Source organism: Ictalurus punctatus, chromosome 6 (assembly GCF_001660625.3).
Source record: "Ictalurus punctatus breed USDA103 chromosome 6, Coco_2.0, whole genome shotgun sequence".
Classification (NCBI taxonomy): Eukaryota; Metazoa; Chordata; class Actinopteri; order Siluriformes; family Ictaluridae; genus Ictalurus; species Ictalurus punctatus.
The window spans coordinates 2,814,817-2,840,813 of NC_030421.2; the positions used below are offsets into that span (position 1 = coordinate 2,814,817).

General features: G+C 42.3%; 1 protein-coding gene across 2 annotated transcripts; it reads left to right on the forward strand.

The window, feature by feature from the left end:
• The first annotated feature begins 112 nt into the window (after window positions 1–112).
• vangl1 (VANGL planar cell polarity protein 1) lies at window positions 113–25,622 on the forward strand. 2 transcript variants are annotated; one of them, XM_017470876.3, is made up of 9 exons: window positions 113–243; window positions 6,259–6,440; window positions 9,413–9,545; window positions 16,811–17,245; window positions 17,975–18,150; window positions 19,000–19,133; window positions 22,650–22,785; window positions 22,995–23,229; window positions 24,153–25,622. In XM_017470876.3, exons 2-9 carry the CDS (start codon window positions 6,379–6,381, stop codon window positions 24,411–24,413), a joined length of 1,572 nt encoding a protein of 523 aa, XP_017326365.1. In that variant the 5' UTR covers window positions 113–243; window positions 6,259–6,378; the 3' UTR covers window positions 24,414–25,622. The 2 variants fall into 2 exon arrangements, with proteins under 2 accessions (XP_017326365.1, XP_053536676.1); XM_053680701.1 differs by lacking the exon at window positions 113–243 and adding an exon at window positions 5,519–5,619.
• The last annotated feature ends 375 nt before the right edge of the window (window positions 25,623–25,997 follow it).

A 25,997-nucleotide genomic window follows, 5' to 3' on the forward strand; every position in this document is an offset into this window, starting at 1 on the left:
GAAACACATCCCGACTGCAAAATGAGACTCACAACGCCCTAGACATTCATTTCTGTAAGAGTTATTAACAAGAGCTCCTTCTAGCGGGAAGTAAAGGTATTACACCGCCCATCTGCTCAGAGAGAGAGAGAGAGAGAGGAAAAAGGTGCGCTGCTCCAGTCCGGTCCATATGTGTATCCAGAGGTGATTTCTGCTCTCAGCGTATTTCTGTTTATTTTCCTGGGATGTTCTTGAAACGAGAAGGTAATGTCTTAAATCGTTTCTGTGACATTATTCTTTGTGTGCTAGGTTGGTTTAAGCAGTCCAGGCGGTCTAGGAATGATCAGGATGCCTATTGTATCTGTTATTATAGGCTACTGATTTAATCCACTAGAGCAAATCTCGTGACTGGTATCTCACCTGTCATTTGGACTGCAGACATGTGTATGTACGGCTTGTCATTTGGTAAGGAACGTGGTTTTCATTGGAATTTTCTGGGCGTCTCACACCGCATCTAGTACACCAAGTCATGTCAAAGCAGCACGCCACCTGAGATACCATATGTCATGCATTCGGTTCATGGAAATGCTTCTTTCTTTCTTTTTTTTTTCTTTCTTTTTTCCCTTTTCTTTCTACCATTCTGGTGCGGTTTTAACCCCGCAGCGGGTGTAGCGCGTGCTGATCGGGTGTTCCTCTCCAGCGCGCGCTGGCGCCGCATCCGCTGTTTATTTCTCTAGACAGATGATTTACCGTGCTCAAGAACAATGCATGCACGGGAGTGCATGGGTCTGGGTGGTGCTCTCATCGTCTGAGGGAAAAAAAAGAAAAAGAAAAAGAAAAGCCACAGAGATTCATTTATCACTAGATATTTGCTGTGTGTCTTCTTCTGAAAGACACACCGACGGACTGCTCAGCAGATGTTCAGGTCTGCTCAGCCAGCAAGAAAGGCATCCATGGAGGATATGAGGTGCAGGTAAAAGAAAATCAGGATCAGACTATTCAGTTTGCTTGTCACACACACACACACACACACACACACACACACACACACATACACAAAAGCATGGGTCAAACACGTCCTTTGTAAAGACCACAGATCTTTCCAAAAGACAAGTTAGATCCAACTCTGCAGCTGTAAGAAAGGACCGCGCATGTGCACACCCTGCAGAGACAGTGATAGTATTTTTGATCTGCATCTGTAGTAAACCTTAAGGATCCTACACTTCAAAGCTTGACGAGCTGTAATTTTCCATCAAGACGTGTGGGCTGATGTTGTCCCAAGCGAGGAGAGAGAGAGAAAGAGATTGACGTAAGCCGTTACCCAGCTGTCGATGGCGTTCCGGGTGTTAACAATCTCCGCCATCGTGAAGTCCGTAATCGCGTCTCGTGCAAGTTCACCGAATCAAGTGGCGTGTAATCTGATGGGTTCCAGGCTCGGTGAAAGAATACTTTAAGCGTCACTGTACATCTCAGATCACATCTGGGTAGATTTGAATGCTTGCTAATAGCAAGTTGAAGTCATTTCATACTTGACGTTAGTGAGTCTGGGAATGATATTGTCCGGAAGCCAATGCTATCGCCTTGTCTATCCTGAATCACCTGCACCTAAACCGTAGGCTTCTCCATTATTTGCAGACCTTGTAATGGTTGATTGGCAGGAGCAGGGCGGGAGTATGTGCCTGTATCTTCAAACGACAGATGTGAGCTGAAGTTTATGCTTGGAAGCTAGCGTTATTGCACAGTTTATCATTCTACCCCATTTAACACGCTTGATTGAGCTCATTAGCTCATTATTACTGGCTTCGCTGGCTGGATCCGGTGTGTTAGAAGCAGGAAAATGCAGATCTCTGTGGATTGTTCTCCTCCAGGACTTGGTTGGTTCTTTCACTGACCTGTACTGTATACACAGACGACGAGCTTTCATGTGGGACAAAAGTGAATTGTTTACAACTAATTGACTAACGTCGCATTCTCGGGCACACAGATGGGATTGGGAATACAGCCCAAAGCACACAAATGACCTCAATTCCCTTCCCCAGGGAGGGAGTGTTTGCGCTGATCTTAGACCGGTCACGGCCAGCATCTCTGGAGCTCCAGTGTTTCACTTTTCACTTTCTGCTTTAATGTTAGCGTAGCGGTATTCCCTCCGTCATCTGAGAGCTGCCCGCGGTACTTCTGAGGAAATCCAAGAGGATGTGTAATACATAACGGGCAATAAAGCAACCTGATATATATATATATAAAAAAAAAAAAAAACAATGGATGAGGCGGACACAAAGTACGCCACGATGCAAAGTAAAGCGGTGATGCATCGATCCAGTTTGGTTTTTTTGCCAACATCAGAGAGCATTATGTCACTTATACAGGGCAGGACTACCCATAAATTCATTGACTAGCCCACTGGGAAAGACAAAGCTCTAATGTGATTGGATGTTATCCTTTTCAGAACACCAATTAATGGGCTAAAAAGCAGCTACTAAATGTACTTTAGCTCAATAGTATAACAAGCTGCAGTAGTGTGTGCATTAGTAGGTACATAAAGCATAACGCTTTACGCTTTCCTGATAACGTCTCAGGCGACAAGAAGGCAGGAAATCTTTGGTTGACATTTCAGCCGTGGTGTTTTCTTTTCTCAAATGAAGTGTCTAAATCTGAATAGGATCTCGAATGACATGTTATAACGCGAGGCGACGGCTTGTTGTACTAGCATTAGAGTTAGATGACAATTTCTATGCTACATTATACTTTTGTTACTGTTTCCAAAGAACCCAGAGGAAACCCCCAAAGCACAGGGAGAACATGCAAACCACATGCACACAGGGCGGAGGCGGGAATCGAACCCACAGCCCCGGAGGTGCGAGGCAAACATGCTAACCGCTAACCCACAGTGCGACTTATTCGTAATGGAATAATATATTAATGGCAAATTCTATCATTTTGTTTGGCTAACTTTCTAGACCTCCTCACATCAGTAGTCAACCTCACACCCTCCCAGCTTCTGTCTGTCAGAGAACATGAATAATTGATTTCTGCTATACTCTCTGGCACTCGCACACATTCTGTCATAACACTGAGGTTTTTTTTGTTCTCCCTCGAAAGCCCAGAAGCTTCTGCATAACAATTTTCTGACACATCCCTTACCCCTCATTTTCCCGGGAACTGGAAAACAGTTTAAATGATTATCTGTCACTACAGTGGTTTTCAGAGCTATTTTTTTTTTACTGAGTGTTACAGAAGAGTAATCATGTCAAAGCCACATTGTACTTTTCCAAACCCTCAGTGAAGCTTGGATTCAGAACTGCTCAGTTAGAGGCCTGGCTTAAGGGTTTGTGTGTTGTCTTTTTAACCGAACAGCATTTTGAATATTGTGACGCTGTGAAATTGACAGCACATGTTAGAGCTGACGGGCTTATTCTTTTCTCGCTTTTAAAAAATGCTGAGAAAAAAGTTTAGCATCATTCTCGTTGATTGCCAGAGCTGTATCTCCCTGCAGTTCTCACCTGGTTTCCCACTAAGCAGGGTTGAGCCTGGCCAATACCTGGATGGGAGACCTCCTGGGGAAAACCTAAGGTTGCTGCTAGAAGTGGTATTATTGAGGCCAGCAGGGGGCGCTCACCCTGTGGTCTGTGTGGGTCCTAATGTCTCAGTATAGTGATGGGGACACAATACTGTAAAATAAATAAATAAATAAATAAATAAAACAGCACTGTTTTTCGGATGAGACGTTAAACCGAGGTCCTGACTCTCTCCCAGCACGCTTATCGTAAAAGAGTAGGGGTGTAACCCCGGTGTCCTGCTGAAATCCCCCCTTTGGCTCTTCTCTATAATTCCCTAATAATCTCCATCCCTGAACTGGCTACATCACTCTCTCCTCCACTAATATCTGGTGTGTGGTGGGCGTTCTGGTGCAATATGGCTGCCGTCGCATCATCCAGGTGGACGCTACACACTAGTGGTGGTTGAGGAGATTCCCCCCGTACAACGTAAAGCGCTTCGAGTGCCTAGAAAAGCGCTATAAAATGCAAAAGAGATTTTCGTTGCCAGTGCATTCATTAAAAGCGAATTATTACCAAAGGCTTCATCTATAATCCGTTGGCTTTCTTAGTTATATCTACCTTTATGTAGGTTTCAGTCGCCCATGTTCAAATGCCCATGTTTTTATGTCCGTTACAGAATAAACAACTTTACAAAAGACTTTAAATACACATAGCTTCAGTACCTAATATAACCTCTTGAGTCTTTTTAAAAAAAAATCCTTCCATTCGGTGTGTATTTTGAGACACAGTAAAAAACTCAGCCCAAGTCAGGCTTTTGCCTCGGTGATTCAGTTTTATAATATACCTGTAGTCGTCTTACTTACCCCAAACAGGGGGGATTTGATCAAATTCAAGAGTTTTCTTACTTCTAAGTCTTTTCACGTTATTATAGGTCATGGTTTAAATCTAAAGGGGTTAGGGATACTTTTAGATATGTAGGACATTTTTTTTCACCTAGATTCTTTTTTTTTTGTTTCTTTCTCATACCCTGAGGAGATTTAATATGTTGCTTAGTTTCTAATGCTTGAAAGCACTTCTCAGTGTGTGTGTGTGTGTGTGTGTGTGTGTGTGTGTGTGCGCGCCTTTACTCTGTAGGTGTAATGACTGAATAAAGCCAGAGTTTTGAAAGCTAAATGTCATTGCCTGCAGGCTCTCTTCTCCTGCTCCACTTCCCAGTGTACTCTGCTGTAATGGACTCATTATTACAATACCGTAAATCGGTCAGCATGACCTCCTTAGCTTGTCAAACCACTGGTTCTGCCCACAACGTCCAGTTTCACTTTTATGTTGGCCTTATCTGGCCTCAAAGTGGGCGCAAACGTACTGGAAAGGGATGTACTGTACGTGTGAGCTGTTCGATTTTTTTCGAAGCAGAAGTAGAATAGAAAGCGAATAGAAAGCACTACCCCTATCCTATTTTAAACCTCAACCCTTTTGTCGCGTTTTGTCTTCCCCCATCGTTTGCTGCAGTGTGAAGTGCAAACTAGTATTGTCCAGCCCATCCCTGTTGCTTCACAGCCACCCCTCCCTCCTTCCCTCTCCCACTCCCTCACACAGGAATCAGCACTGGTGTATCCTTTTGATAATGAGACATCTGGACTGGACATCTGCTCTAGCTCTGTGTATCTGTTGCCTTTTCTCCAGCTATTCGTAATGCCCATACCGTATTACAGATTTACAGTGGCTCGTATATCTCCACACGTTCTTGCTTGCCGTTTGACATTAGAAATGAGATTTATAGGGACTTTTGGCAACAGATAAGCTTCCTTATAAAGAGCAAAAACGAGACATGTTGCTCAAATCACATAGAGAAGCGAGAAAAATCAGAGAGGCGACTTGTTTGTGGGGTTTTGCGTGTCCGTGATGTAATCCCAGTGGAATTATTTGTGTGGAGCATGAGGTAACTCCAGAGGAATTACTTGTGTACTACGTGTGTGTGTGTGTGTGTGTGTGTAAGTGTATCTCCCAGCTCAGATTTCCCATATTGACGGCAGTGACCGTAGGACTGCAGAGGCTATCAGTACGGGATGATAGAGTATGAATAGGGATGTGTCTGTGTGTGGGTGCGTTTAGGGAGGGAATGTAATCAGGATAAAGATTCAAGGTTAGCTGGAGTAAGCACCACAAATACCTTAAAATCAATATATGACAGTGATGTTGCGAAAAGACATGCTCTCAGTCGGTTAACCTCGGCTGTGTCGTGTTTCCGGACGTATCCGTGTGAAAACGTGTACAGGTCTACTAATTGTGCAGGACTGGTTGTTCAGAGGAGGTGCTGTGTATGGAATGGAGGAAGCGGGTAGGAGTGAGATAAGAACAGCAAATACATATAGCTCGATCTGCAGAGGAAAGTTGTGCTGTTTCCCCCACATAGGTTAGATTGTTTTTTACTGTTTTGGTAGAAAGTTTGGGGTCATGACCTGGTAAAAAAAGAAAAAAAGAAAGGGGGGTGGGGTCAGGGGGGAGTCGGGTATGTAAAGCAGATGGCAATCACCTAAGAGAAACCAGCAAGGAAAGAGATAAGCCTAGTAAACCTGGTAAAGCTTATTTTCCTGGTTAGTTGATGTTACCTGTTCTCTTTTCAATTAAATTAGAATAAATATATTTTTGGAAAAGATTAGATTAACACCACCCCTTCACCCGACTCCATCCGAACGTGCGTAATTCTTATAGTACACTGTGTCTTAAAAAGAATTTGGTGACAAAGACAGAGTACAAACAATAGTCCCTTTCTTCCTCTCAGGTTGACAGTAAATTGGTGTAACCATCACTTGGTGCCTGCTTCCTGACTTGTGGCCTTTACATTTCTGTGGCCAAACTACAAAAAGCCCTGGACCAATCATAGAAAAGACACAACATCATCATGGACACAGACTCTGTCCACTCTGGCCACTCGCAGCACTCACGGGGGTCAAACAGACACAGGTAAGTGGCGCCTTTAGTGCATATTACATCCTACAAAGCAAAATATGCGTATATAGCTAACAACAACTGGTTATTTTGATAGTTTATTAGCGTTAAATATGCTAACCGTGAGTTGTGTCATAGCGTGATTGATCAGTTTAATCAGTATTATTTAGAACTAATGATGCAGTCTTTCAGGGGAGGGTGGACTTTATTTCTAGACGCATAATGTTGTTAAAGCAACGATTAACCTATTTATAAAAAAATATCTAATCAGGTAGATCTGAATTTTAAGGCTTGCGCATGGCATATTAGAACAGCAGAACCATTTATATAAAAGAGTTCAACCAAGAGCTTAAAACTGGGAAGAGAAAATCCAGACTGAAGAAGCAGGTAGATTTTTTTTTTTTTTTACCATATAACATAAAAAAAATACAGTTTATAAATAATAAACAAGCAAGCAAATGAACAAACAAACAAACAAATAAATAAATATAAAGAGCAATATGATATACACTGACTGAGCACTTTATTAGGAACACCTGTACACCTCCTCATTCATGGAATTATCTAATCGGCCAATCGTGTGGCAGCAGTGCAGCGCAGAAAATCATGCAGATACGCGCGAGCAGCTTCAGGGTAATGTTCACATCAACCATCAGAATGGGGGTAAATAAATACGATTTCAATGATTTTGAACGTGGCGTGATTGTTGGTGCCAGACGGGCTGGGGTGAGTATTTCTATAACTGCTGATCTCCTGGGATTTTCACTCAGAATGGTGCAATAAAGAAAAAAAACATCCAGTGAGGGCAGTTCTGAGGACGGAGACGCCTTGTTGATGAGAAAGATCGATGGAGAATGGCGAGCCTGGTTCGAACTGACAGAAAGGCTACAGTGACTCAGATAATCACTCTGTATAACTGTGGTGAGCAGAAAAGCTTCTCAGAATGCACAACATGTCGGACCTCGAGGAGGATGGGCTACAACAGTAGAAGACCACGTCGGGTTCCTCTTCTGTCAGACCAGAACAGAAAGCTGAGGCTGCAGTGAGCACAGGTTCACCAAAACTGCACAGGTGAAGACTGGAGAAACGTAGCCTGGTCTGATGGATCTCGATTTCTGCTGAGGACCACAGATGTTAGGGTCAGAATTTGGCAGCAACAGCATGAATCCATGGACCCAACCTGCCTTGTGTCAACAGTCCAGGCTGGTGGAGGTGGTGTAATGGTGTGGGGAATGTTTTCTCCAAACACTTTAATACCAATCAGTCATGGCTTGAATGCCACGCCCTATCTGAGTACTGTTCCTGAACATGTGCATCCCTTCATCACCACAATTTACCATCTTCTAATGATTGTGATCATTCCAGCATGATACTGCACCACGTCCCAAAGCAAAACTCGTCTCAAACTGGTTTCACGAACATGACAATGAGTTCATTGATCTTCAGTGATCTTCCCAGTCACCGGATCTGAATCCAGTAGATCACCTTTGGGATGTTGTAGAACGGGAGATTCACAGCATGAAAGTGCATCTGAAAAACCTGCAGGAATTGCGTGATACAATCATGTGGACATGGACCAGAACCTCAAAGGAAGGTTTCCAACATCTTGTGGAATCCATGCCATGAAGAATCGAGTCTGTTTTGAAATCAAAAGGAGGCCCTACTCAGTATTAATATAGTGTTCCTAATAAAGTGCCCAGTGAATCTCTCTTATAATGTGAAAAATGCTGTCTACTGTTTTCACAAAAATATTTCTATGAGGCCCTGAGAGTTAAAAGTGGGACTATGAGGTATGAAATCATGAAGTCACAATTTGTTCACTGCATATAGACTATTTTATCATGCTTTTAATTTGCTATTTTGAGTTGTGGAATTAATAAATGAATAAAATAATAGTTCAAGATCAGAATCGTGGATTGGGAATTTGGACATGTAGCTTCAGAATGCAGAACTCAACCTATGCCAATGGTCTTTTACAGTCAGGGCAGGCAGGATTTCAGCAAGGCTTGCAGCTCCGACTGACCTTAAAGCATGTTATTTAGTAACTCCCATGAACTATTTAGTAGCTACACGGAAACTAATAGGAAAGTTATGTTGGGGAATGCAAGTTTGGACCCACTGGTGCTTGGATTTAAAAAGTAATTGAAGATTTCTAAGCAGTTGTGGATATATAACAATTCTTTAAAAAAAAAATGGCTCATAATAAACATGACTAGGATCTGTAAAGTAAAACAGATCAACAATGCTTAAAATGAACTCTACACGTGCGATATTTACAAAAGCTTTTAATCGATCCTTTCCATCCGTCTGTAAGTATGATGACTTTTACTGCTCCAATTACCCAAACAGAGCTGCGAAACCACAGGAGGGCGAGGCAAATTTGTGTCAGTGTGCTTGTTTTAACTGCTTCATGAGAATCTGTGCCATAGGGACAGAACCTGCTCCATTTACTGGAAAGATGGCGAGAGGTTTTGCTGCTTTTTTGTCAAGCGTTCGGCTAAATCTCTCATGAGAAACCAGACTGTGCTTCTTCTTCCGCTGCCTTGATGGAGCATAATACTTATAAATATTTTGTATGCATGCACGAAGTCCTGATGGAATACTGTCAAAAATATGTGTTCAAAGAATCCAGACTCAATTCAAAATGTGCTGTGTTTACAATGCCAAACCCTAACGCTCACTGTCCTCTTTCAGTTAAAAAAAAAAAAGAAGAATGAAGCAGTTGACCTCAAGAATGATAATGAAGACTATAAGGACTTGGATTAAGGACGTTACAGCTGGCTTTAACTAACCAAGTTTCTTTTTCCTACTGCAGAAAGAGGACATGAGGAAAAGTGATTGAGAAATCCTCGAAATAAATAAATAAATAAATAGAAGGCAGAGGAAGACGATGATGTGAAAGGAGCAATATTCTTAGGGTGTGTCTGTGTGGTGATGGCAGCAGTATTTCCCTGGCCCTTGTCCATGTGTGTGTTTGTGCCATGCAGTGATCGCAGTAAGGACCGGCACAAACCACGCAGTCATGATGGCAGCAATCGGTCCGACAAGAACGTCACCATCAGCAGCCTGTCTGCGCAGACAGGAGCGACAGGACAGACCCCGGCTAGCACAGAGCCTCAGGTCAGTCCACTTTACTCCTGCCTACAGGTGCATTGCTGTAATTAACATAGTTCTATATAGGCTGTGGGTGAATGAAGACCTACAGTTGCAATCAAAATGATTCAACCTCCAGTGCAAATCAGGCTTATTTTCAAAATGTACAGACTTTCAGCTGTTTGTGATGAACAAATCAAATAAAAGCAATTGAAACAGTTCAACACAACGAATGCTTCAAGTGTTTTCCCCAAATTCAATTAATCAGGGGCTTCATTAGTTGCAGCAGGTGTGGTTGAGCTGGAGCACATGAAATACGTGAACTGGCTAGGGGTAGAAAATGTATGAAATACCTGGACGGGGCAGAAAAAGGAAGCTATCGACGGCTGCAAGCAGATTTCTGAGAAGGCAGTTTGTGAAAAACCCTCGAGTGACTGCAAAAGACCTGCAGCAAGACTTGGTGTAACAGGCACTGAGGTTTCAGTGAGCACAGTAAGGCGCGTACTAAACCCAGAAGGATTCCATGTCAGAACTCCAAGACGTTCACCACTACTGACGCAAAAGCACAAGAAACGTCGATCAAAATCATATAAATAATCCACAGAAGTTTTGGGATTCTGTTCTGTGGAGCGATGAAGCAAAACTGGAACTTTTCGGCACGATGGATCGGCGGTATGTCTGGAGGAAGAAGAATGAAGAAAGAACACTCTGTCCACAGTCGAGCATGGTGGAGGCTCGGTGATGCTCTGCGGCTGCTTTGCATCCTCTGGCGCTGGAAACCTGCAGCATGTGGAAGGTGAGATGGAGTCACTGAAGTATCAGGAAATCCTAGGAGAAAACCTCATGCCGTCTGTGAGGAAGCTGAAGCTTGGGCATCACTGGACCTTCCAACAGGACACTAATCCCAAGCATACCTCAAATTCCACCAAGGCTCGGTTACAGAAGAAGTTCTGGAAGATTCTACAGGGCCGTCACAGTCACCTGACTTGAACCCCATAGAAAATCTCTGGTGGGATGTGAAGAAAGCGGCTGCAGCACGCAAACCCAAGAGTATTACTGAACTGCAGGCTGTTGTTCATGAGGAATGGTCTAAGATTCCTCAGGAACGCTGCCAGAAGCTCTGCATCTCGTTTGCAGCAGGTCATAACAGCAAAAGGAGCTCTACTAAGTACTAAAGATGCTCGCCATGAAGGGGGTGAATAATTTTGAGACTGGAGAAATCATTATAAGTCGCATTTTCAGTTGAATTTGGGGAAACCAATTGAAGCATTCATCGTGTTGAACTATTTCAGTCGCTTTTGTTTGATTTGTTCATCACACACAGCTGAAAGTCTGTACATTTTGACAATAAACCTGATTTGCACTGGGGGTCGAATCATTTTGATTGCAACTGTACGTCAGTGTACGTCTATAGGTATAGAATGAGGATATGGAATTAACACGTTTAATTTTATGGCAGACAAATGCTTGTGGGAAAATGTCTGTCACTTTGCCTTGTAAAATCTCACATCAACACTGGTTACCCCTCAGCTGAGAGAGAGAGAGAGAGAGAGAGTGAGAGAGAGAGAGAGAGAGAGAGAGAGACCCAGATGCAGAGGTCAGCAATAGAAATGCTCAGAGGAAATCAGTTGTTTGTTGTAAGCTTGGTGAAAGTATGTCCGGTTTGAATTCGTGACAAAGGAAGCAGTAATCAGGCTGATTACCTGTGAATCAGTTTTGTTGGATCCTGCCATCGAACACATCAGCACCACGTACTCTGACATCGTTACAAAATTCATGTAAGATTTCGACAACATATAGCTCGATTCATGTTAATTCATCATGTGAACACAATCGAGTCGAATCTATCTAAATAGGGTTTCTATCATGCTATCATAAGTCAGTCAATTTTAAAGGCTAGAAGCTGAACCAGTGCTGCCGAGGGAGACTGAAGGAAATCTTTTGGTTCTTTTGTTAGTCTTTTCTGATAGAGAGAGAGAGAGAGAGAGAGAGAGAGAGAGAGAGAGAGAGAGAGATGCTGCTCTAGGCATTACACTCCACTCTGACCTAGTTGTTTCGCACAGTGGGAGAAGCCACACAGTTTTTATAAGTCTTCATGTCTGTTTGAACTCGTGTGTGTGTGTGTGTGTGTGTGTGTGTGTGTGTGTGTGTGTGTGTGTGTGTACTAAAAATATACAATCAGGTAAATCCTATGTACTGTCAATCCTATTTACTATCATAAATCCCATGTACCATGCAGCATGATTTTAACCTTAATGTTCTATTTGGAAGTTCTTAAGTGACCTTTCCAGTTCTTTTCATTTTAAAATAATGCAAAACAATATTTCTTTCAACTTTTTGTGCTCCGCTCAGTGGGATATTATCTTTTAAATGATACGCATGTTGAGATTATTGCTTTAGGTTATTCTGACCACAGACTGATTAAGAAATAAGTGCTGAGTGACAGGCGTTTGTAAATCTGAAACAAAATGGGGATTTTTTTAGTCCTTGGCACTTCCCCTGTCTCTTATTTGCACCCCGTTAGGAGAGGGGAACCATTCAGAGCACTGTTTTAAATAAAGAAATTATATGGTGATTTATATTTCGTTATTTAGAGTTCCTTATGTACTCGTGTGTAGTTATATTTAAAGCAGGACTTGCTAATAATGGAGCGTGCAACAGACTCGTACACAACACTAAACACTTTCTGCTCTCCGGACCTGCCTGATACGTTCGGATGCCCTACCTCTGGATGGAGCTCTCATCAACTGGAGGCTACGGCCTGGAGATCGCTGAGGACGGTACCGCTTGAAGTACCATGGAAATGGTTTTGGACGTCAAGTCCACATGGACGTTCTCGCTGTGGTCGCTGGGACTACGGTTGCAGTGATGGCCTTGGGACTGCGGTTACCACATGCAGTTTAACACTCGGGTCTCCTTTAGTGAACAGTGGACTAGTTCAACAAACAGACTTCATATAAACACCATAACGAACTTTCTTTTACTCTCACACTACCCGTCGTGACCCAGATGAGGACGGGTTCCCTTCTGAGTCCGGTTCCTCTCAAGGTTTCTTCCTCGTATCATCTCAGGGAGTTTTTCCTCACCACTGTCTTGCTCAATAGGGATAAACTCACACACTTAAAATCTCCATCCTGTGTTTATATATTTCTGTAAAGCCTCTTTGGGACAATGTTCGCTGTTAAAAGCGCTATACGAATAAAATGTGTTAGTCGAGCCTCGTTATGAGCGTCCGTGTTTGTACCCCAGTGCTTTAGCGTCTCGCGTGTTCCTCGACAGCGCTAGAGGGCTAATGATAATCCGCGACTGGTTGTCATGCCTGCTTGAAGTTCTATTCTTCTCTGTGTAATTCAGCCTGGTGTTGACTCACATGTCCTTTATTATATCTGTCATATAGTGACGGTGTGTGAAATCCTCTCTACTCTGAAGAAACCGGAGACATGCAGAGGAATTCCTTCAAATCCTGTGCACTTTGTTCCTGTCGTATTTATACATGCAGAAACACGTTAATGAGTTTGTCAGGTAGTAGGAAAGGTTGTAAGAAATGATTTATTTACTGTAGAGAATAAATATGTAATACATGTATTCCAAATGGAATAACTTGAAACAAATTTTAGGGCAGGGAACCTTTCCAGTGTAAGAAAATCTTCACCGAACCCCTTATGATCGCAGTACAGATTCATTTTATAGACATGATAAGTAAGAAATAAATACATGTTTTACTAAATACATGATAGAGCATTTATTTTTTATAGAAAATTATATCTCGGTTTCAAGCAATAGAGCTTGAACTCAGATGAACACTTTATTATCATAATAATAACCATAACAACCATAATAACTATTGATAGTTTATTGTAATCTCCACTGATTTAAGACAATTATACAGTATAGAATTTTCCATATTTCTGCATAAATATGACCAAAAACAACATCAGATTTTCACACAAGTTGTAAAAGTAGATAAAAAGGACCCAGTCAAACAAATTATACTCTGTAATTTTTTTTTATCGGGGAAAACGATCCATATTTTTTATACCGCTTATACTTCAGGGACACGGGGAACCTGGAGCCTATCCCAGGGAGCATGGGGCACAAGGCGGGGTACACGCTGGACAGGGTGCCAGTCCATTGCAAGGCACACTCACAGTCACACACCCCAGACACTTTAGATACACCAATCAGCCTACCATGCATGTGTTTGGACTGGGGGAGGAAACCGGAGTACCCAGAGGAAACCCCCGCAGCACGGGGAGAACATGCAAACTCCACACACACAGGACCACAGTGAGAATCGAACCCTCGACCCTGGCGGTGTGAGGTGAACGTGCTAGCCACTAAGCCACCGTGTGCCCACTAGCTTCCAAATTATTCTGTACGTGAACATCAAAAATATTGAAAAATGAACACGATCGGCTGTCTCGGAATACTTGATCGAGATTTCTATATTAGTTTCGACGTTTCTGGCTGGAAACTGATGAGGAATCTTTGTTGGGATTTCAGTAGCTCTTTGTGTGCATTAGCTCACACACAGTCCTTAGGCATGCAGGGCTGAACATCGAGAATGACTCTCAGGTGGAAGATGAGCTGTCTAATCCCTGAGTCTGAACACACATACACACACACACACACACTCACACACACACACACACATTCCTGTTGCTGGTCCTGTTGCATGCTGGCAATAAGACCACATTCCCCCTGTGTCTGTGTCGGTTTCCTCTGGGTTCTCTGGTTTCTTCCAACTGTCCATGCTGTTCAGCGGATTGACTAGGATAGATTGTCCGTGTGTGTATTGTGGATTAATACTGAAGATAAACGAATGAATGAATGACCAACATAATAGTCACTTCATATTTCAAATGAGTCGAAGAGGTCCTGACTACGTGTGGTCATTAAAATTCCCGGTATAACCCCGGTCTCCCGGCGAAATTCCCCCATTGGCCCTTATCTATCACGGCCTCCTAATAATCCCCATCTCTGAACTGGCTACATCACTCTCTCCTCCACTAACATCTGGTGTGTGGCGGGCGTTCTGGCGCAATATGGCTGCCTTCACATCATCCAGGTGGACGCTACCCACTAGTGGTGGTCGAGGAGATTCCCCCCGTACAATGTAAAGCGATTTGAATGCCTAGAAAAGCGTTCTATAAATGTAACTGTAATGTAATGAATTGTTTTCCTGTTCAATTTACGAGGCTCGTTTACAGCTCCAGTGTTTCCCTGGTCAAAGGATCCGTGGAGGGATATTTGGTGCAGCTGTAAATATTTACACTGGTGTCACATGAGTCACGAATCATATTTCTTTCTGTAAGACACATACATGTATATTATTACTCACTTTTTATTATTATTATTCACTTTACTCATGTTAAATGTTTACACACACACACACACATCAGTCATTAAATGATTATGATAGCTGTAGCTCTTAGAGGTGTTATTACTCTGTGTGACACGTTCTCATTGCCTTACAGGCAGTTGCACTGCCAGCCGGTTTTACACTGATTTTCTGCCCTGGCCCAAAGTGAACGCCTGGTCGCTCTATTATTTTGGAAAGAATGAGAGGAAAAGGGATGGAGGGTGGAAAGAGGAGGGGTTCAGGACATTCACACACTTGTTTATCACTCCATCTCTTCCTGCTGTTCCCTCTCACGCTGCTGGAGCCCAAAGTCTGCCTCTGCTAACCACGAGGAAGCGAGTGTCTGCCTCAGTCAAACAGGACACACACACACACACACACACACGCACAGATGTGCCTACTCTAACACTTTTAATTCTTTCTTTCTCACTTGATTCTCACTTCTGTTCTATAACCAAACTGATGACGACTTACCGATGACTCGTATGATTTATTTATTTATTTTTTCACGCGTTCGCTATATCCGTGGTTATAAATGAACGCGCCGCGCTGACGTGGGTCGGAAAGCGCACGAGAGGGTGCGACGTTCAAAATCTGCTGACCCAGTGGAAGTTTTTATAACCTATTTTGGTCCAGAAATGCCAACGTGCCTGCGTTATCACCTGACCTCCAGTTCGGCCTTAAACGCCTCTTCACATTACCTACAAGCAGTTTTGCGGATGTTCACTGTTTACGTCAACATTAATAGGAAAAGTCATCCAAATGCTAACTAAATACACTCACTGTCGCTTGAAGGAGAAGCCGGTGTGGTCTTCTGCCGTCGTATCCCGTCCACCTCGAGGTGCGATGTCTTGCGCGTGCTGAGATGCTTTCCCGCATCACGGGTGTAAAGAGTGATTGTATGAGTTATTAGATCTGTCCTGGCAGCTCGGACCAATCTGGTCATTTTCCTCTGACCTCTCTAATCATTTCCACCCACAGAACTGTCACTCACTTCCTGTTTTTTTGTTTTTCGCACCACTCTGTGTCAACTCTTGTGTGTAAAACTCCCAAGAGATCAGCAGTTTCTGAAAGACTCAAACCAGCCCTTCTGGTACCGACAACCACGCCACGTTTACCGTCACAGAGATCAGTCTTTCTCCACCGTTCCGATGTTTGACGTGAACATTAACTGAAGCTCTTGACCTGTATCTGCATGATTTTTTGCCTTGAATTGTGAGGATTTGGTGTTTATCATGGTGTTTAGGCAACAAACGATTAAATATAATTCATACACTGCTTTAATAGTACACACAGACAGCACAATATAGCATGTTATTTTGAATAATTTAGTGTATATTGAGGGAAAGCGTGTCAAGGGGGTGAAACGTGATCTCTGCACGTGACAGCCCTTTCGGCGAATTTGTTTTTTAAACGACTGATGGATTTAAATTGGATTTCGCACTGGTATGATTCAATAACCAAAGCGCACGACACTGCCACTGCTACTAAAATATGTACTTTATACAAACTCATAAGATCAGGTCTGGTTATTCTTAACCCCTTTAACTCCCAGGACTTGTTGTTAGGTCCAGATTTACCCTCTCAGTCATAGCTGCGTACGTTTCCTATCATTTCCTCTGTAATTACTAAATCATTTCTAACAGTTATTGAATCATTTGCTTGAAGACGAATAGCTCAGTAATAAGACGGGTGGTTATGATGCATCCATAACATTAGACCTGGCTCAGGTACTGTCTGTGTATCCAGACAGAGCTTTCAAAGACTCTCATTTTTGTGTTCATGAAGACTTTTAATCGAATTCATATTCATATGGCTTTGCCAAAGAGAATGTTTTCTACATGGAAAAAGCATGGCGATAGCGTTGAATTGACTTGTTCTGAAACAGTTTTTCTCTGCAATATCATGGTTTCTCTCCCCCTCCTTCCAGGACGATAACTGGGCCGAGACCACCACGGCGGTGACCGGTACCTCAGATCACAGTCTCTCTCAGGAGGAGCTGGCCAGTTTTGGGAAGGAGACCGTGGGTAGCGTGCATAAGCAGAGCTTTGTGCGTTTGCTGCCTCTGGCCCTGACACTGCTCCTTGGACTGGTGGTTCTGGTTACGCCACTAGCCTTTGTGGTGCTGCCACAGCTGCTGTGGGCTGAGCGTGTGCAGTCGTGTGGCACAGCCTGTGAGGGCCTCTTCCTCTCACTGGCCTTTAAGCTGCTGATCCTAATGCTGGCAGGCTGGGCCCTGTTCCTGCGTCCGCCCCGGTCCACACTGCCTCGCCTGGCTGTTTACAGAGCACTGCTCGCTGTACTCACGCTGCTGCTTCTACTCTCATACTGGCTCTTTTATGGAGTGCGCATCCTTGACACACAGGTGTGTGTGTGTGTGTGTGTGTGTGTGTGTGTGTGTGTGTATTTATGTCTGAGATGTTCATATCATTTGTATTAAAGGTATAATGACTTAAAATATTATCATGATCATTTTCACGCAACTAAATTGATTTAAATCACAAAGTTGATTATTTTCCTAAAACAGCATGCCCCAAAGCGTTCTGTTCCTCTCATACCTGAGGGTACGAGTCGAGTTCCTGTTATCGGTTACGTTATAGCAGGTATAAACACCAGGGTCTCTTTCGTTTTTTTTTTTTTTTTTTGACGAACAAAGCACTGTGATCTGTCCAGAAGGCGTTCCTTTGACAGAAAATGTACTGACTGTGATAAAGCGCTGACGTTCTTTCCATAAACGTTAAATAAACATCCGTATAAAAAGCTTCGCTATGTCAGCAGTTATATCTACGTTATATATATATATATATATCTTTTATGAAAATGGCACGTTTTCTGCTGGTCATAGTAGTAGTTCATAGCATAGCGAATACGATAAAAGTCCTCGAATGAGCTGTTTGAACGTGTATCAGGGCGATAACGTCAACCCGTGAGTCGTTTTTAATTCCTGCACTACTGCAAGAGCCGGGCTTATATAGAAAACTCAATCCCATTTGATTCAAGTTCCGGCCGTGCGCCAGGAAGAAAGAACGGATAACTCTGTCGAGCGTGTGTTGACTGTTTTCGTTGGTGGTGTGTTTATGTCTGTGGGTGACAGGATGAGAATTATCAGGGGATAGTGCAGTTTGCCGTGTCGCTGGTGGATACGCTGCTGTTTACGCACTACCTGGCCGTGGTGCTGTTGGAGGTGAGGCAGCTGCAGCCGTGCTTCTCGTTGTGTGTCACACGCTCGACTGATGGAGAGACACGACACTACAACCTGGGCCAGCTCAGGTAACACACACCGTGTGTAAGAATGAGTAAGAGAATGTCGAAGAATAAATCCTTTCTATGTCAAATCTGTTTGATTCTTAACAAGAATGATTTTTGCTGTGTGTCATTTCTTGTTATTGTAATCTGCACTTTTATATTCTTCTGCTACGGTGTGCGTGGATTAGCTGATCCAGGAATAAATCATTTACTCCATTCAGGCCAAAGAAGAAGGCAGACGTTAATCATGCAATTATTTTAACCATTTATTTCTCGGGGGTTCGATTCCCGCTGCTGCCCCCTGTGTATGTGTGTATGTGTGTGTGTGGGTGTGTGTGTGTGTGTGCATGTTCTCCCCGTGCTGCGGGGGTTTCCTCCGGGTACTCCGGTTTCCTCCCCCAGTCCAAAGACATGCACGGTAGGCTGATTGGCGTGTCCAAAGTGTCCGTAGTGTATGAATGTGTATGTGATTGTGCCTTGCGATGGATTGGCACTACATCCAGGGTGTACCCCGTCTTGTGCCCTGGGATAGACACCAGGTTCCCCACGACCCTGTAGGATAAGCGCTGTAGAAAATGGATGGATGGATTTCTCTCACTCTCTCTCTCTCTCTCTCTCTCTCTCTCTCTTTCCTGCATCTGTAACTTCTTTGTTTTTACTCTTTTCAATGATTAGCATACTCTGTTAATTCACCAGGCTTCTCCTCTCGCATTAGGATTCAGGCATTCCAGCATCGTTAGTGCATTCTCGTGTGTATTGTGGGCGTGGCTTTGGACGAAACACTGTAGATTATCACTACAGCTTTAGTTAATATACCGCTGACTAGACCTTTAGTCCAACATTATTCGTTCTTCCTTCTTTCTGTGTGTACAGTATTCAGAGGGCAGCTCTGGTGGTCCTGGAACACTACTATAAGGACTTCTCAGTACATAACGCTGCACTGCTGACTGCTGCCAAATCCAGGACGGCCAAGCATCTGGCTGCTCTGAAGGTCTACAATGTGGATGGTGGGTTCTGCACTTTGCTTTCTTCACTTTGCCGTTGCACTGTTCCTGATTTTAGAAGAGAGAGTTCTATACTGGTCCAGGCTCATAGTCGTAGTTCGCAGTAAGAAAAACTCCCTAAGAGCATTTGGAAGAAACTCTGAGAACGAACGTAGACGTCTTGTCTGTTTGACGGTGAAAAGGAGATTCAGCTCAAGCAAAGCAAGTCTCCTTGAGACCTTCAGACACGTGGACGGTCTAAAAATCGTCTTAACGTCTTAATCTTCTGTGGGGGAAACACTGTGTTAATAACAATAGAAATATGTGTCTTTGGTGTATAATAACAACAGAATCGCGCAAATTGTTTCCATTCCTGTGGTTTAAGGATTACTGAATATTAGGATTATTATTTAGTTTGTCACTTGATATTTTTGTTGTGTGTGTGTGTGTGTGTGTGTGTGTGTGTGTGTGTCACTGTGTTCTCTGCAACATTTAAAGTCAACCCCAAAAGCTTTCTTTTAGAATGTAAGGTAAAACCATGGAATGCACTGAGTGCCCACGGTGTGTGTGTGTGTGTGTGTGTGTGTGTGTGTGTGTGTATTTCTGCCCTGGAGGCAAATTCACCCATCAGAGGTTCATCCAACATTTACTTCAGTAACAATAGCACATATACATCCTGAGCACATTCATTAGCGGTGTTCCTATGAACAGCTTATATTTTATATGGCGGGGAAACCTGACGTTTTTTTAAGCACTCCCCTGGCCCGAGTACACACACTGTATTCACACATTCAATCCCACATCACAAAGATACCGAGCTGGTATTTGGCCACTACACAGGGCATATTTAGCCCGTCTGTGCCTGGACCTTCCCTACAAAGAGGAAATGCACACACAGTCTTGTGTATTTCAGTGTAAAAAATGATGTGTGCATAATTGATAGTTCATAAAAGTCAAAAGTGTGTATGCATGCGAATAGGTTTATTCATTTATTTCTTATTATATTCTACTATAGATTCTATTATATTCTTCAAACGATGGATTTGATTCGAGTGGTTAGGATTTCAGTTTTTATTACCTGGCATTTACATCTTCTGTAGACGTGTTAAACAACGTAAAACATACAACCTTTTGTATCAGACCACCTAATCCTTAGCCGAGCAAGAGAATGGGAACAGATAAGCCTTGAAGTAAATGAAAGTAAATACCACTTAATATTTGGTTGCGTATCTGTTAAACATGGGTGGGTTCAAAGAAAAGGTGCCACGTTCTTAATTGTTTAACGCATCTAGATGTAAATATCAGGAAACGAATGCTGGGATTCTGATCTGTCGTCTCGTATTCATCTTTTGAGCTCAAACCCAAATGTCTTCGACGTATAGTGAAAATAATAGAATCGGCCTTGCTGTTCCAATACTTTTGGAGGGGACCGTATGCTAGAACACTTTGAAATGTTAAACAAATCAAATTATTTTGCTTTGCGCTTTTAACCAGAAAAGAGATGTCTGATGAAGCTTTGGACGCTCTTGACAGTTTTCTCAGCCAGCTTCATGAAGACGCGTCACCCAGGCGGATGTTCCCGGGGTCCCCAGATACTGTAGGCTGAGCACTTGTTGGCTGTTTCTCCTAAATGAAAACTACTTGCTTTGGAGGGGAAACAATTTCATTTGAATTAAAAACGAATTACTGAAATAGATTTTGATTCAGAAATGAATTTATACGTAGGCGTTAATGTCACTATTTACATTTGTCTCGATCTATTAAAGTATTTTATTGCATTCACTATTGTATGCAAAATTCTCATGACCCAAATTTCACTATTATTATTTTTTTTAAAATCTCACAACTAAAGCGGTTTCTTTTACGCAGTGATTGTGCCCACGGATTGTTTTTGGAATCATTAGGCACTACGCTCATGTTGTGCACAGGCACAGTGCTGCCCTCATGTGTTCATCTGATTAAACCCGATTGAACCAGATTGAATAAGCTTTATTTAACAATAGACAAGACAACATAACTTGCATAATTGGCAGTAATAACAGTAACCCCCAGAGAGTGAAATTCAAAACCTGTTACCATTAAGCAGTGCCTCTCCTTTAGTCATACTAGACTTCCCATTAGAGAAGCTCAATTATCTCCAACAGGCTGTTAATGAGATTAGGCTTACTATCTAAATATTCAAAGCTATATAAAATAACTAAGGTGCTGAAAACAGCGCAATCAGCTCACTCTTAGCTTGCAAGAAGGAATATCTGAATATCCTGATTACATGTTTATGAGTCTGTCAGTGTAAATGGAAAATGTATTACAGTGTCCCGCATTAGAGTTGTCCATTTTGATTATCGCATTTTATATATTACTCTATGTTGTTCATCACACTTTGCTAGCTGGCTACAGTACCTCATATGTAACTATTACTATTTATACCACAGCACTGTTGAATTCTTGAATCAATTGGTGTTGATTGATTACCTTTAATAGCATGACTTGGACAGTCTTTCCAGCAAATCACAGATTTATATTAACGCACTGATTCTAATACGGCGGGGGAAATAAGTATCAGACGCGTCAACGTTTGTATCAGTAAATATATTTCCAATGAGGTTATTCACATGAAATTCTCACCAGACGTCAGTATTATCTCAAGAAATCCGGAAATATAAAGAATTCACAACATTAAAGTCCATAAATTAAGTTATGTGTAATAAAGAGGAATGACACGGGAAAAAAGTATTGAACACGCTAAGAAAAAGCAGTTCTCCAAGACAAGGTAAGGCGAGGAACCAGCTGAAATTCGTAAGTAATTATTTCTTGAGTTAATACTGATGTCTGGTGAAAATTTCATCTGAATAGCCTCATTGGAAATATATTTACTGAAATAAATCTTGACGCATCCAATACTTATTTCCCCCGCTGTAGGTTATTATTTACACAGTGACTTGTATGGTGGATTTTAAAAATGTGTGTAATTGTTGAAGTTTAAGGGAAAAGATTTGAGTTTCAGTGCTTTGGAACAGTCCTAGCTAAAACTGTAACTTGAAGGTTTCTGACACAGGAAAGTCTTCAGAACAGAGGTCTTTGCAGTGTCTTGGTAACGTATTACATATTTTTGTGTCTTGTTTGACTAACCTCACGTGGGAGATACAATGTGCTAGAATGACTTACAAGAACAGGATCTTACAGTATCTCGCAGATATCCCACAACATAAAATGTAACTATGAATGGGATACAAAAAATATAAGATATCGTTCTTGAATGAGTAAAAAATTGTTAGAATTGGCAATGAGGAATTAAGGGATTCTGTGATGTGCTGTTATAGAAAAAGAAGCAATTTTGGGGTGATAACAGCTCGATGTCAAAAAACCCCATCATTGATTATTATCCTGAAACAGCAGTCTGAAATGTTTTCTTCCTTACAGTGAATACAATTTTTTTAAAATTCGAGTTTTTATACAGTGTGCAAGTTGCGATTTCTCAGGTTAGAACTTTCTAAGATCTCAAGCTGTGAGATCCCATCATGCCGTTCTTTATCCTGTCAGGTCCTGGCAGTGACGGTGCAGCGAGTCAGTCTCGAGCCAAGATGGCTGCTGCGGCCCGACAGAAAGACGCCGGCCACAGTGAGCTTTACTACGAGGAGGCTGATTATGAGAGAAGAGTCCGGAAACGCAGAGCACGGTACGGGAACGACGAGGAGACTTCAGAACCGAATGATAGTGGGGTATCATTCTGACGCTATGATACATGTTGATAAAGCAGAGCAGAGAAGAAATGAAGTAACTTGAGAACTAGAACTCGGCACATCACTAAACCAGAGTTCCATCCAACTGTAGGGTACAAGTTTTCACTTTGCTACAGGATTAATATTTGTTTGATGTGCTCTCAAGGCTGGTGGTGGCAGTAGAGGAGGCGTTTACACATGTACGGCGGTTGCAGGAGGAGGAAAAAAAGAAGCCTCCAGGTGACGTGATGGAGGCACGTGAGGCAGCTCAGGCAATTTTCCCCTCAATGGCACGTGCGCTACAAAAGTACCTGCGCACAACACGTCAGCAGCACTGCCACAGCATGGACAGCATCCAGAGCCACCTCGCTTTCTGTATTACCAACAACATGAGTCCCAAGGTACACACACACACACAAATACACAATCTCTTCTTTACATGAAAGCACATCAGTGTGAATAGTTTGTAGGTAATATTTCTGCATTTATAAGAAAATTCTTACTTCAGAATACTAATAATAATTCTTTACTACTATGTATGGCAGTAGTATAGTGGCTGTAAAAAAAGAAAGAAAGAAAGAAACACTATAAAAAAAAAAACTATTTCTAGTGAGGACTTTTCATTAATTATTCAAATTGTTAGACACTGATTAGACAATTCGGCCAATTTCCATTAAAAGGTGTTTTTTTTTGTTTCAGCAATGTGTAGTCTCCACTCTGTGCTCACGGTGCGTTCAGTTCACGTCGGAAAGATCGTATTTACAAGTTGAAACGCATGCCGTGAAGTCGTAATTACGAGCGGGGGAAACGCAGGATTCTCTTTCAGTTGGGGGCGTGTCGATAAGACAACATGGCGGAATCAGTGGAAGGTAGCTGGTGGTAAATTAGCAGAAATTGAATGTTTACTCTTATCAGAAGCTGATTTCAGCTCTTATATGCAGCACGTTATTGTCAGGTTTTATTATTTTCAATAAAACAAGCTAATCGCCTGCACAAAATACCATAGCGTTGTTCAATTACAGCATGATATGTAACGATAAAGTTTTACGGCGGCGTCATGAATTGATTCAAAAAAGAAAAGAAAGAAAAAAACGCAGCTCAGGCGCATTCTTTGTTCTTCATTTTCTAGAAGGAGAGTTTAAAAACTTAATAAAACCTCGCTGTATTTTTTTTTGCAGTTAATTAAGAGGACGTAGACCGCCATCTCGCTCCGAATAAACGTGACTCGAACGCACCTTATGTCGTAATTACGACTTCCCGACTCGTACATACGAACTTCGCAGGACGACGTGAGCGCACAGTCAGTGCTATGTTTTGTCAACAGGCGTTTCTGGAGAGCTACCTGACTCCTGGTCCGACTCTGCGGTACAACAGCGAGTGCTGGCGAGCTCTGCAGTGGACACTCGTCAGCGAGGCATCGGTCACCAGCCCACTGCGTCATGGCACCGAGTTCCAGCTGAAAAACAGCCACTTCTGCCTGGTGGTCAGCAGCAAGTCTATCCCGCAGCTCAGAATCAGCGAGGAGTACATCCACCCAAAATCACACAAGTTCGTGCTGCAAGTGCAGTCAGAGACCTCCGTCTGACCCTCTGCCGCGTCCGTCGCTTTTATACACAAACTCAGAAACGGTGTTTCTTTCTTTTATTCCCTTTTTTTTTTTTTTTAAAGAAATCCCGTATCGGACGTTCTCATATCGGACATATTTTGATACGCAGCAGTGTGTTTCTTTTTGAAATGAAAAGTATTAATGTACAAGACTTTGTATTTGAGTGTGATACACGTGTGAGAGTGTGTTTTACTGTATGTGTGTAAGCTATGCTTAAGAATTAAAGGCTGCTGTTTATTAATGGAGGCATCGAACAGAAGTGTAAAACCTGAACTGTGATCATTAAGAAGTGTTGTCTTACATGTCATGTGACTTGCCTAATAGACAAAAACAGACACTAAGGAAGTGACCGCAGAATCATTACCTACAGTTACCTAAAGGAACCGTTTGACAATGTATTTGACATGATGGACGACTTTAATACCACATTTACAAGAGAAGATGAGACACGGTGTCACCTTAGTCCATAAAATAAAAAAAAATAATAAACTCCTCAAAACTTTTCTAATGCACCAATTTCTCGTTTGGGATTTCATCGTTGTGGTAAGACCACAAACCGTGTAGGGCACCCGAGCCCAGGAATGCTGCCTAAACCTTTTTGATAAACCTTTTAATGTAAGAGGGCTTAAAACCTTTTCACCAAAAGGGTTCATTAATCATTCAAATGCAGCAGAAAAACTACCTAGTGAACATTTTTTTTACATTACAGCCAATAAAAACTCTTTTCTACTTGTATTTATAGGATTACGAATGAGTTTTTTTTTCTTCCGTGTCCTTTCTGTGTGATGATATATGATGTGTCCCTGTCAACTTGTGAAGAAAAAGGCAGCCGTCACCTAATCCTGCCGATTTCTATGACAATAGGAAACCTTTTTATTTTTTGTAAAATCTGAAAGAATACAGTCATCCTGTACGTTTTATATTGTTTACATTGGTATATATATATATTTTTGTGTACATAAGTCTGTGCGAATTTAATTTATGAGTATATGTACAAACATCTTATGTACTTTTTGCATGTATATATATTCATATAACAGTGTTAAATTTCCTTCTGAGATCATTCATTAATATGAACTCCTTTCAGATCTTACGCTGTTTTCCTTTGTCTTCTGATCACCTCATACGTTTGCTCTTAAAAGAAAACTTCATCCTGGTTTCTAATAAAATTTTTATGTCTGAGACAAATTAGTGATATACAGTGTGTTATGTTACACACTCGTTCAAGCCATGATTGACTGGTGTTAATGGGACAAACGTGAGCCAAGAAAGCATTCCTCACACCATTACACCACCTCCACCAGCCTGGACTGTTGACACAAGGCAGGTTGGATCCATGGATTCATGCTGTTGCTGCCAAATTCTGACCCTAACATCTGTGTTCCTCAGCAGAAATCGAGATCCATCAGACCAGGCTACGTTTCTCCAGTCTTCACCTGTGCAGTTTTGGTGAACCTGTGCTCACTGCAGCCTCAGCTTTCTGTTCTTGTCTGAGAGAAGAGGAACCCGGCGTGGTCTTCTACTGTTGTGGCCCATCCTCCTCGAGGTCCGACATGTTGTGCA